Source organism: Lonchura striata, chromosome 3, assembly GCF_046129695.1.
Source record: "Lonchura striata isolate bLonStr1 chromosome 3, bLonStr1.mat, whole genome shotgun sequence".
NCBI classification, from domain to species: domain Eukaryota; kingdom Metazoa; phylum Chordata; class Aves; order Passeriformes; family Estrildidae; genus Lonchura; species Lonchura striata.
Genome location: NC_134605.1, coordinates 49305545 through 49318455, shown reverse-complemented (window position 1 = coordinate 49318455; position 12911 = coordinate 49305545). Strand labels below are relative to the sequence as shown.

The following is a 12911-nucleotide window of genomic DNA, read 5'->3' as shown; positions in this document are numbered from 1 at the left end:
TGCTCTGGGCACAGATCAGGGCATTGTTGAGGAGTGTGATGTCAGAAGAACTTCAATTTGAGTGATTTTTAGTATACGTATGAAGTGAAGTAGCATAAGAACAATCTGCTGCCAAGCAGTCTTTATTGTTTGTTCTTCAGCTGCAGATACTTCCCTATCTTACAGGCCTGAACCATTATATGCTAAACAAATAGCTTTCTCCTGAATAGCTGACTTCCAATACACAATTACCATAATTATTGTAGGTGTTGTATGATTCTGTCTACAGAGTAAGAACTGTATCTAATCAAAATTATCTCATAAACTGCGTAAAGATTTGATGCTCTTTACCAGCACTGAATGCAGATTGCCTTCAAAGCAAAGGTTTCTGAATACATTATCTACACTACTAAATTAAAAATAGCATCCAACTGAATAACATCTTCCTCTCACCCACATTTCATATCTTGAACCAAGACACTTAAATCAAAAAAAGAGATAAAGCAGTTTAATCTCAGCATTCTAAGAAGTACAATTTACAACTGTGAAATGTTAAGAGACCTTTTTTAACACTCCTTAGAGATCTTCCACACTCTCACACATACCCTGCAGATTTAAGGAGATACTGTGAGCTCTGGTCTTGCAGCAGCAGATGTTCCTTTGACACCTAATGGGCCAAGATTTCTGTTTTTCAGCTGTGAGGGTTTTGAACTAGAAAGTATATGCAGAGGTGGAAGGCATAGTTGAAATCAGGTGTGGTCCTCACATCACAGAATAGTACTTCTGAATTTTTACTGGGTAGACTTATTTTTGTTTTAGTTTTGCTGTAATTTTTAATTTTTCTATATTAGAAATGAATGAACAAAACTAAAAACAGAGTACCTAACCAAAGCTGAAGGCAGTCTTCTCTCCACATATCCCTGGATTCCTCTCTTACCCTCCTCCTCAATTTCTAAAAAGAAAAATGAGGGCAAAAACTTAAAAGCTATGTTCAATGAGGGTGGAGTTAAGCATATGTCCAAATATTCATTTGGATTAAGTCCTATACATGTGTCTTCAGTCTGTATACATGTAGCCACAAAATGAAAGCACACAAAAACTTTTAATGTGAGTTCAGGCTGAACAATCAAATTTTAGGATGATTTAGAAAATTAATTTAAAATGTGTTGAGTGGTGCATATTACATTGTCTGGTAAAGAAGAGCAAGAAGAAAAAGTGATGTACAGATTTCTATTCTCTGTTGACAGTGGCTGGAATTTAGAGAAAAATAAAAGCCAGCTAAAGAAAAGATAAACTAAGTGCAGGTACCATTTAGAAATCAGAAATACAATAGCAATTGAGATGCAGCACAAGCTGCAGCACAAGCATTAGTTGAATTTAAATAAAGACATGGTAATCAATAGCTGTCTATTACTGTAGTGACAGCAGCTGCCACATTGGTTGAGCTGGTTTGGGTTAATTTATTGGGGACTTATGGTTTGTAGCTGAATAAAAAGTGCAGTTGTGATGAAAGGAATCTTTTTAGAAGCTGTTGCTAAGAAAAGCGGAAATAAAACCAAGCATATGTGATGAAAACAAGCACATACTATATTTATTGGGAAAACATCCTCTAGAATAAAAATAAAGACTATGCCATGAAATTAGTATGTGCTTTCACAACAGAAAACTTGAAAACCACAAAGACACACTGTTTACATAGAATCATCCTGTATATGTGGACATTCTCTAAACAATGCAACTAACCTCTATTTAGACATTTTCTCTTTAGTGAGTTCTCTGATTTACTGAAGCAAAGGCTGATTACCTGTGACTACTATTTACAGTATGGCAGTGCAGCTACTCACCCATGAGTCTGTCCCTTCATCTGCTCATTGCTAAACAAGTTTCAAGAATCACCTTGTGAGTTACAATTAACGTTTTGTGAGGATCCTGCTTTTCTACACAAACCTAGTTATCAGGCATATAACATTATCCTGACTAATGATTGCTCCATCATCCACCCCTGAAAGTCATCACTCATGAGGACTCAGCTGTACCTCCCCAGGACAGAGACATCTCATTCTGCAGCTGGCCCAGAGCTGTGCTGCCTGGGCTCCTGCTTGCAACTGCTGGTTATTTCATAGAATGGTAGTATGGTTTGGGTTGGAAGGGACCTTAAAGACCTTCTAGTTCCACGCCCCCTGCCCTAGGCCAGGACATCTTCCATTAGACCAGCTTGCTCAAAGCCCCATTCAACTTAATCTTAAACATTTCCTGGGATGGGGCATCCACAGCTTCTCTGTATCTATGCCTCACTGCCCTCAGAGTGAAGAATTTTAAGTGTCTCTCTCCCAGTGTGGGTATTTTTGTTGGTCTACTTCTTGTTGACTACTGACATTCAAACATTTGGACAGATGCATTTACCTTTGAGACCTTTCCAAATTTCAGTGAATTTTTTTCCTCAGTCACATCCTGAATATTTTTGGTATTTTGTCAGGGAGGGCTGTGTAGGCAATAGACAAAGTTAACATGCTGGCTGTATTTCCTTAGACAAAGAGGATAAAAGTGTTCTTTAATTGAGTGAGGCTCTTCTCTTTGAGTTTTCTTCACTGCTTCAGGCCCTCCTTTTTGATCATTTTCAATTCAGCCTCAAATAGTAAATTTACTACAAATAGTAAATAAGATTTTTAAAAGAAACTAATAGTTTTAGGTACATTCTTAATTTCAATTTGAAGTGTATGAGAGGGCCTGGTATTTAATAACATTGTTACTTCAATATTTATAGAAAATCAGAATCTCTTAATGCCTTGTAAGTACTTTTTGCTCAGATAGAGCCAAAAAGTTATAATAGTGGTTAAGGAAGATGATCAGGAGAGCAAATATCCAAGTATGATGTTTGGAGCTTTGTGATCTAATCCATGAGCAAAATGTGAGCCATTAATCATAAGTGGACAAGAGATATGAATGAAATGTTGCCTACTTTGAGAAAGGATGACAAAGAAACTAGCTGATGGAAATTCAAGATAAAAAGCATTTGAATGTACTCACTGAGGACAGGCATTCACAGCTACTGAATTCAAGCTGCTGAATCAGATGGATTTCAGCCAATTTATCACCCATGGTTGTGTTACATTCTATGTTTGTTTTCCTAACTGAATAAATGAAATTTTTGTGATAAATCCAATGTTAGGTCAAATAGACATTTGTAGACAAGACAGAAAACATCTGATTCTGGAGGAACCGGGATGCTGGGATTTGAAGCATCCCAAGGACCAACCAGTCCTAGCAACAAGCTGAGGAGCCAGGCAACCCAGTGAGGATCAAGGTTTTGACATCCCTGGAGTGGCAGGTGGCCAGTGAGACAGTGCAGCCACTTCACCAGAAGGAAGTCACAGAGAAAAAGCAATTAATGTGCCATCAAAGCCACAGCAGCATACTGTCAGGGAAATGAGGGGAAAAAGAGCTACAACAATGATTCTAATAGATCCTGAAGTAATGAAATGCTTCCAGAAATGCACTGCTTGCTTGGAAAGTCAAAATGATAAAGTCTGTGCAATTTCTGTTATCAAGGCTACTCCTTATGATGACTATAAATAAGTATTTAAAGAAAGATATGTCATCTGATATTGTTCTTTTTTTATTATAGCACAGAAGACATCAGAAAATGTATAAGCACTTAATAAAAACTATTTTTTATAATGCTGTGAACTATCCTCTCATTTTATAGGAATGGTGCTTTTCTGCATCAACATTTTGAACAAATGTATCAAGTAATTTGCAAATAGTTGGGGGAGTGTAGTTTGTACACCATATCCTCATTCTATTTCTGGGTATCAGCTTATTGTTGTGTATGCCTTGCTTTAAGTAATAGATCTATATTGCAAATAAATACAGTATTACTTGGTATTTTATGAGAAAACTTGTGGGTTAAGATGAAGGCAATTTAATAGGGAAAGCAAAAGCCATTCACAGAAGCAAAGCAAAATAAGAAATTAATTCCCTGCTTCCCATGGGCAAATAGGTGTCCACCATCCGCAGGAAAGCAGAGCTCCATCCCTTGTAACAGTCACTCGGTAGAAAAGCACCGTTGCTCCGAATGCCCCTTCGTTCTCCCTCTTCCTCTGGCTCTATGTGCTGAGCACAATGCTGCATGGTTTGAATTACCCCTTTGGTCAGCTGGGGTCGGCTGTCCCAGCTGTGTCCCCTTAAAATCCTTGTGCACCCCTAGTGTCCTCAATGGTGGAGTGGGGTGAGAGGCAGAAAAGGCCTTGGCTCTGTGTGATCACTGCTCAGCAGTAACAAAGACACCTCTGTATTACCTCTATGCTATCTCTGCATTGTTTCCAGCACAAATCCAAACCACAGCCCTGCACCAGCTACTGTGAAGAAAATTAACTCTATCCCAGCCAAAACCAGCACAGATTTATGTTATTTTGTTGTGTTACTATATCATCATGTGCTAGTCTGTGACATTGTCTACATTTAGAAAAATAATGAAAATAATGTTTGCGAAACTAGAACAATAGGCTAGAAGTTCCTCTAGTTGACATCTCTGAGTTCATTTACAACCAGGTATAGCAAGAAAAAAGTAAATAAAGCTGATAGTCTGCTGGCAGTGATTTTAAGGCATCCTTTCCATCCATCCTGAGCAATTGCAAATGCATAAAGGAGGTGCAGTGTAGAAAATTAGATCATTTCAGTTAAAGGTCACCACAAAATCCTACTAATCTTTTAGGTATTCCATTCCTCCTTATTTTCATTTGCTGTTGCAGACTTCAAATATAGGTATTTAGGGAAGCTGACAAAGTAACCTTTATAAAGTGTAACATAAACAGCAACAGACTGCAAATGGAAAAAATAACATCCAGAAGTATTCAACATGTTAATTTTGGGTTTTTTTCCTTTTATTTTTTATTTTTTTTTTAACACTGGAAAGATGCTTTAAAATATATCAGGTGTTTGTCACACATTGTTTACTTGCTAAACTGATACTTGTAAAATTTCCTCTGATTCTTTAGTCATGTGTAAAAGATCCTTCCTTTGAAAAGACTGCTAGTCTTCTCTGATATTTGTGATTTTTAATTTTTATTTCTTCTTTTTGTTTTACAAAATGTCTATAGGGGTTCTGTGTGGAGAAATGAAGGACACAACATCCAGTAAACACAGAGCTGTTTTCTTCAGTGCTTACTGTAGTCATGGGGAAAATTTCAGGAATTACTGGCTCTGTGCAGTTTCTCTCAGAGTAGTGCAGAGATGTGTTGTTACATTGTACAGTTGGAATAAACTTTGGATCTTCACAAGTTGCTGGTGCCATTTGTAGCTGCAATCTGCAGCATAAGGTCTTTCTTACCCTCAGCTGCAGCCTGCAAGCTGAGATGACAAAAGAGAGCAGGAACACCTTTCCCTCATCCACACAGCAAGGACTTCCTTTCCATATGTAGGTGTTACCAGTTTTCACTGGTACCAGACTGAATTCCTGCAGTTAGCTTTACAAGGAGCTGTCCTCGAAAATCACTGGGAAATTGGCTAGCTGATGCTTCAGCTGCCATATTTCCCACAGAGTTCCAAATCTGTCTCCATAAGGGATGGTGACTTCTTGTTAAATTCCTTGTCCTGTTAGTTACAATCTAATTAAGTAGACCTGTCTTGTTAATTTGTATTAAATCCCATATATCCAAGGTACTGTCTCTCCTTTCACACTTATATAAGTCCCTGTCTGGTGAGTTCAGCCAGAATGATTCAGACTGACATTTCCAAATTAAATTAGAAGTCTGTGTATTTTAAATGGACAGTCTGATGCTCACGAACTGTGGACCTTTGACTTTGAAATGCACTTTCCTTTTTGGCCTGATGTAGCGTAAGCTTGTTGGAATGCAAGTCCCAGTAGAAATTTATCTATTTACTCACGTTGTCTTTCAGGGGATAATTTCAGGGAAATCAGGAGATTTCAGGGCAAGGGAGTTTTATCAAAATTAATTGAACTGGATAGAATTGATGCAAGTGGATGTTTTAAATATTGTGGAGCATTTTGGCCTAGGGGGCACCCTAAGTACATTTTTGCAGTTAGAAAATAAATACAGGAATGATTTTAAACATTATCCAGGACTGAACAGTCATGTTGTTTAGCAAAGAAGACATTCAGCTGACTTCTGATTCACTATTTGGGAGCATCCCCATTGCCATGAGACCAAAATTTGTAATTGGAGCAGATGACCAGAAAACTTTCAAGATTTGAGACATGTACCCTCTCTGTAAGGAAGAGAAACAAGCTACCTCTGACTGTTGCATGCCACTGCTTGGAGGGCACAGGCTTGTGGCAAGGGAACCATTTGTGAGGTGAGTTTCTGCAGAGAAGAGATCAGGACCTTTGTTCTCTGGACAACATTCTTCCAGTCTCTCTCCTTAGCAGCTGGCATGAAGGACTTCTGCTGAAACTTTTAAAATATCGAGTTATAAAAGCAATCAGTTACGTATTTTTAAATGTAGAAAGAATTACTCTTAGCTTATTACCAGCTTTGCTAGCCAGAGATGAAAACTGCTGAATGTCTGAATAAATCTGCTCTATTTATCACTTTGTGGAGTCTATAATACTCAGAGAGTGTAAAAAATTTACAAGACATCCCTGAATACTGAATTTTGCATTGATTTGGATCTCACATTTGTTTGAAATACATCTGAAATCATAACCAGGCAGACACTTTCTTCCTGAGAAAATCCCAGCAGAGGAACTTTTTCAAAGGATGTAAAATCACCTAAATCTGTAAAATATGTTGACAGTAGTGTAACTTGAGACAGTGGTCAAGAGGGTGTTAGATGACTACCAATGTTAGCTTTCGAATTTCTGGAAATCCTTGGGTTCAAGAAGTGTCCATTCCTGTAAAAAAAAACCCAAAACAACAACAACAACAACAACAACAACAAAAAAACCCAAACAAACAAACAAGCCCCCCCCAACACACACACAAAAAACAAACAAACAAACAAACAAAAATGAACTGGAGAGTAACCCCATAGAGTCATAGGTTTGTGTAGAAGCTATTGCAAGTTTCTAAGTATCTCAGAAGTTAGTCCTGAATTTCATGGGTTATTCTATTTAATTTTAATGGACCTACTAGTACAAGGAACAGCTGAGCAATCAGACCTTTACAAAGCTCCATATATACAGACATCGATCCATTTATGTTCATTTCTTAGCTGTTGCAGCAAATAAGCATAAGCAATCAAAACCTAAAAATACTGTTGCTTTATTTCTTATGGATAGGGCAACTTGAAAGCCTAAATACAAGAAAGGAAGTGAGAATAATGCTGTAGGTGGCACATGTTTTAAACAAACACCTATGAGAAATGTATACTTTGCTAAGAGAAAAGGAGAAAGTTCAAAAAATATTGAATATATTAGTAAGATAAAATCCCTGTTTTATCTGAACAAACCTGCTAGATGATGATTCCAAATCTTTGGTCACAAGAAAACAATTCAGTATCTACAACAGTGGTCTACCTATGTATGTTTTGCATGCACACTGTTTATATATAGCAGGTGACATTTTTACATCATGAAAGGAAAGCAGCTGAGTGAGCGGAATAAAAAGGACTGAAAACAATTTATCAGATAGCTGATATATGCTTCAACTTATTTCAGTCAGGAACACATGAGCTTTCTACTTGTTTCCAAGGCAGAATAAAATTGTATAACTTTAGCAGCATTGATTCTCGCAGAAGAGCTTTAAATCTCCCCAATAATTTAGTTCTAGAGTCTGTATAGCTAGACAGTCAATCTGATTTGTCTCTCTTGGTAGAAAGTAGAGGAGGGAATAGCTGTGTTAGGGAAACCAAAAGTAGCATTTCAACAAACCAGGTTTCCAGGCTTCAGCCATTGATACTCCAAAAAACCTCCTTTCAAACCATTTTCCACAATACACTGGCCTTTCTCATAAGAGCTGAACTTTGCCAGTAGAAAATTTTGTGTTAAAAGAGATAATTCTGATGAAATAGGAGTAGAAAAAAAAGAATTTTTTGGAAGAAATACTGGAACATCCATTTTATGTTAATGATTGATTTTATCTGAAGTAAAAACTGTTCTGCATTCTATAAAATGTTTAAAAAGAAAACAGAACAAAACACTGGATGCCATCAAAGCAGAATATTCAAATCAACTTCCAAGTGATTTTTAAACTGTCTAACATGGGAAAATGAAAATTATTCACTTGTCCTTCATTTCACAGAGAAAAAATATTCAACAGCAGGCAGTTTCCCTTGGAAAGGATTCACTGCTTACAAGACAGCTCCAGCCTTGCTCTGGTTTTGCTCTGATTCCTTGCTTGATGGCAGCTCATATCTCTGCAAAAAATGCAGTCCCGTGTAGTGCCTCAAGGATGGTTACCAGATGATAAAGGGACCATATGTTGAGAAATTTGTGAAGGTGGTAGGACTGGGGACATGGGCTGATTCTGAAGGGAGAAATACTAGATCTATGGGCCACAGCAGGATCAGGATGTGTAGGAGTCAGGGACAAAAGGCAGTGGGATGACTGGAGACTTTGTGGGACAAAGATAGCAGTGCTAGTGGTGCTACTTTTGGTGGGGAAAGTCTTTACTTCCCCTGATGGAAGGGAAGATCAAAGCCTAGTGCTCTTTCCCTGCTCTCTCCTAAAGGTATCCCAGATGTTTTCATACAAGCCCCAGACTTCTGCCCATTTCCACCTACTCCCACCTGCTGCTGCAAGGATGGGAGAGGCAGCATTTGCAGCCATGGCTGGGCATCAGGACCCAGTGACCTGCTTTCTAGTCTCAGAAAAACTCAGACCATCACTGAGGGAAAACAGCTCTGTGTGACAGCTCTACATGAGCCTCAGCATAAAGACCTGCTGTCTTTCTGAGTGCCAGGTTAGAGGGGATGAGGGCTACAGGGTGCTATATGTTGGGAAGAATCTGTGGGAGCATTTGCAAATGCTTCCCTTGACATAGCCAGAGAAGAAAACCAAAACTTAACCATTGGAATTATTTGCTGGCATGCTGCAGGCTCGTTGTGTCAAGAGCAGAAATTAAAGTCTAACCATTAAAACATGGGTGAAGGGGAATTTTTCCCCCTTTTGTGCACATCTGAATGTCTCTACAGATCTGGCCCTGGCAGAATTGTCCTGGGCTGGCCTTGGGGAATCTTCGTGCCCACAAGCAGAGTACAGGCAGCCCTTCTGGCCCTGGTTCCCTCCTTGGGAAACATTACCTGCAGGGAAAGAGGGCACCAGCAACCTGCTGGGCTGAGTCCTCCGTAATAAACAGAGCTCGTGGATAAACACAGTGCAGACAAAGAACTAGCTGTGTGACAATAAATAAATCAGCTCAGATATTGACACAAGGAGAAGACACCCCTGGGGCAGCACTCACTGCAAACCCGCATCTGAGTGAGCAATAGTTAAATGTTTGTCCTTGCCTCTTTCTTTCAAAAGTAGGGCAAATATCTATAGAGTTCCCAGCGGGGAGGTAATCTAACTTTAACTTTCATACAGTCAAGTAAAACACCCGAGACCTGTGTTAGGGATGCAAGCAGGTCGTCTGAATTATGATTATTCAATCTGGTATTATTTTAATCTGGTATGCCTCTCACGTGCTTCATTTAGGTTCATCTTGACCTGAAAACTGCAATCTCAATGCCTTTTTTGTCTTTATCTTTACAGGTGATTTACCTTATTGCAGTTAATTTTTTCTGTTTTGTTTTTTTCCCCCCAAATATAAATATTTATTTAAATAGCGAAGCCCTGCCCGTGAGGCAGAGCAGCAAATTTCATTGTCTCGAGTCTCCTGAGCATGATCTGGGTCCCCGTCTAGCAGCAGCCTCTTGCTTTAACTCTCACTCTTGCTAATTGAGGAAGGGAGATAATGAATTAAGAGCCACGAGAGGTGAGAGCCAACACCTCCCCTGCAGCCGCAGCGTGCTCCGGGTGATGTTTCCTTACTCGTTTACAAGACAATAGCCGAAAAAAAATTAAGGAGGGGGAGAAAATGACTGAACCTTCTGTATGAGATAATGGATGAGCCCGGGATGACCTGTTTTTTTTCCTTGCGGTGGAGCGGTGCTGAAGACAGAGGGCACCCGCGCCCAGCCCACAGCCGTCGCCCCGCCGCCAGCGCGCCAGCTCGGGGCGGCCGGAGAGCCGCCAATGCCCGCTCCCAGCAGGCAGGGAGCCACTGCCTCAGCCGGCCAGGTACGTCTCAGGGGTGACCCTCCGAGCGGACGGCGGGGCTCAGCCGTGGGACGGCCCGCGGGGCAGGCAGGGCAGGCAGATGGCCCCGGGGCTGCGGGGCTGCCCGCGGGAGCCTGCTTCGGGCGGCTCTGCCTCCTGCGGACGGCGGCTGCCCTGGGAGCGTCGCCTCCCCGGGACCGCGTCCAGCCCCCCGCGCCGCTCGGCGGACACGCAGCCCCGCGGCCCCGGCACCCCTGCCCGCCGGCGGGGAGAGACGGAGCGGCGAGCAGCCCGGGGCGGTGCGTGCCGCGGCGGGCTCCGAGCGCCGGGAGGGGTGTGCGGGTGTGTGAGTGTGTGTGCGAGCAGCGATGTGCGTGTGCCAGCCGCGGTGCGTGTGCATCCGGGGACAGCGCGGCGGCAGCTCCTGGCGGGGGGCAGAAGTTTTGGGGAAGCGCCCCGCAGTGCTGGCGGGCGGCCGAGCGGGCGGTGGCGGGGCCGGGACAGAGGGACACGGGAGCACCGAGGCAGCGGGCTGTCGGACAGCGAGACAGGAGGCTGCGGGCAGGGGACACCGGGACTGGAAGGCAGCGGAACGGGTTGCAGCGGGGCTGGGGCCCGCGGTCCGGCCGCTGTCCCGGCTGCCGGGCGCTGTCTCGGGTGCTGACGGCTCCTCGTGCAACAGGGACGCGGCCCGGCCGCGGTGGCAGCGGTGGCATCCTCCCTCCCAGCGCGGCGCTTCCAGCCGCCGAGCCCTGTCGCCGGGCTCTCCGCCGCTCCCCGCCCGAAGCCTGTCTGCACGGCAGGCGTGCTGGTAAGGCACATCGGGGCTTTGCCCACGGTTGCCTTAGTAACTAATATGTATTTTCTCCTGCTTTCATGTGTGTGTGTCCCTGACTGGATTACAGTTTTGCCCCATACACATGAAAAAGTTAATCTAAACTGTAGAGTGCTTTTTTTTTCTCCCTCTCTTCACTGACCTTTAAATGACATTTCCCGTGGCTGGCAGGGCTCGCTTTCTCTTTTTACCCACATTATGGATGGAGAAATGAAATGTCTAAACTGAGAAAGATGCCTTCGGGTAATCAGAACGCAAAGAAAGAAGCGCTTGTCACTCTGCTTTCAGGGCTGGGGCTGTGGGGCCGGGCTAGGGCTCTTCTCTGACAAGCTGCCTACCTCTGGAAACTTTTAAAACTTCCTGGGGGCAGAGGATGTGTGTGTGATATGGGAAATATCCACCCTGGATTGAAACACAGATGCAAAAAGGATTGTAGAAACTCAGCATATGTGAGTATGCATGATCGTATACCAAGGCAAATAAATACATTATTTAATCCCTCTTGAAACTTCTTGTTGAGTGTCTTATTGAATCACATTGCTCTAGGCTTTTGAGATAACAGTCATCTCTAACTGTGCAGGGCTGCTTTACTGAGCTCAGGTTTGACATCGATTTCCTGGTTAGCCCATTTTATCCCCTCTTTCTATGCCACCAGGTTAAAAGTCACTAGGATGACAGCTGTCCTGGCACCTTCAAGAGTGATGCTGTGAGGCTTCGCTGTCATGGTATTTGGAGCAACCTGGCCGTCATCGGGGAGAAGCAGATACCATTTCCTACATGTCCTTAAACCATGTGCAGGCAAGGGGAGCCCATGAAATTCGTAACCTGGGTCTGGATGACATCGTGCAACAAAATGATTGGTGTGCTGCTGGTCTTTTTCCCTGCTCTGCTCCTGGAGATGGAAGTGCTGCCCAAGAGTGGTGGTCGGAAGGTTCTTCTCTCTGCAGCCTCCTCACAGCGGTCAGTGGCTCGGATGGATGGGGATGTCATCATCGGGGCCCTCTTCTCTGTCCATCACCAGCCACCAGCCGAGAAAGTGCCCGAGAGGAAGTGCGGGGAAATCAGGGAGCAATACGGCATCCAGAGAGTCGAAGCCATGTTTCACACTTTGGATAAAATTAATGCAGACCCGGTCCTGCTACCTAACATTACCCTGGGCAGCGAGATCCGAGACTCCTGCTGGCACTCCTCCGTGGCCCTGGAGCAGAGCATCGAGTTCATACGGGACTCTCTCATCTCCATCAGGGACGACAGGGGTGGAGGCACCCGCTGCATTTCCGACTCGCAGACCCAGCCCCAGAGCAGAGTGAAAAAGCCCATCGCGGGGGTCATCGGCCCCGGCTCCAGCTCAGTTGCTATCCAAGTCCAAAATCTGCTCCAGCTCTTCGACATCCCCCAGATTGCCTACTCTGCCACCAGCATCGACCTGAGCGACAAAACGCTGTACAAGTACTTCCTCAGGGTGGTCCCCTCCGACACGCTGCAGGCCAGGGCCATGCTTGACATCGTCAAGCGTTACAACTGGACCTACGTCTCCGCCGTGCACACGGAAGGTGGGTATGGGACAGCCCCGCCTCGCCGGGCCAGCCGCCGGGGCCCGGGCCGGGGCTGCGGCTCCTCCCCGGGACAGCGCCGGCCGCTGCCGCCCGCGGACACCGCGGGGCCAAGGTGGAGAAGCGGGGGGAGGCTGCGGGGGTGCCGTTCCGGGGGCGGAGGGACTACCCCGGCTGCGGGCACCGGGAGCGGGGCTCGGCGGCTCAGGAACGCCCGCTGGGGATAGAGCGTCTCCCCGGCGCTGTCCCCATTCCCACACAGAGTGGTTCGCGTGTTTGTAAATAAAAGTTAACAGATGTGAGCAGCTGGATGTGGGGCGGGCAGCCGCTCCCCTCCGGCTGGGCCGGGGCAGGTCCGTGGGCTGATGCTCTCGGTCGCTACCAT

At 44.2% G+C, this 12911-nt stretch overlaps 1 protein-coding gene across 4 annotated transcripts in view; it reads left to right on the top strand.

The window, feature by feature from the left end:
* Positions 1-10014: 10014 nt before the first annotated feature.
* GRM1 (glutamate metabotropic receptor 1) overlaps positions 10015-12911 on the top strand; it is a 181616-nt gene continuing 178719 nt past the window's right edge. For 3 of the 4 annotated variants that reach the window (XM_021527015.3, XM_021527017.3, XM_021527016.3), the window contains exons 1-2: positions 10028-10159; positions 11629-12526. In XM_021527015.3, the coding sequence (XP_021382690.2) occupies positions 11764-12526 (763 nt within the window). In that variant the 5' untranslated portion in view covers positions 10028-10159; positions 11629-11763. Of the gene's footprint in view, positions 10160-11628; positions 12527-12911 lie in introns of all 4 variants that reach the window. The other variant, XM_021527014.3, reaches the window with a different exon arrangement.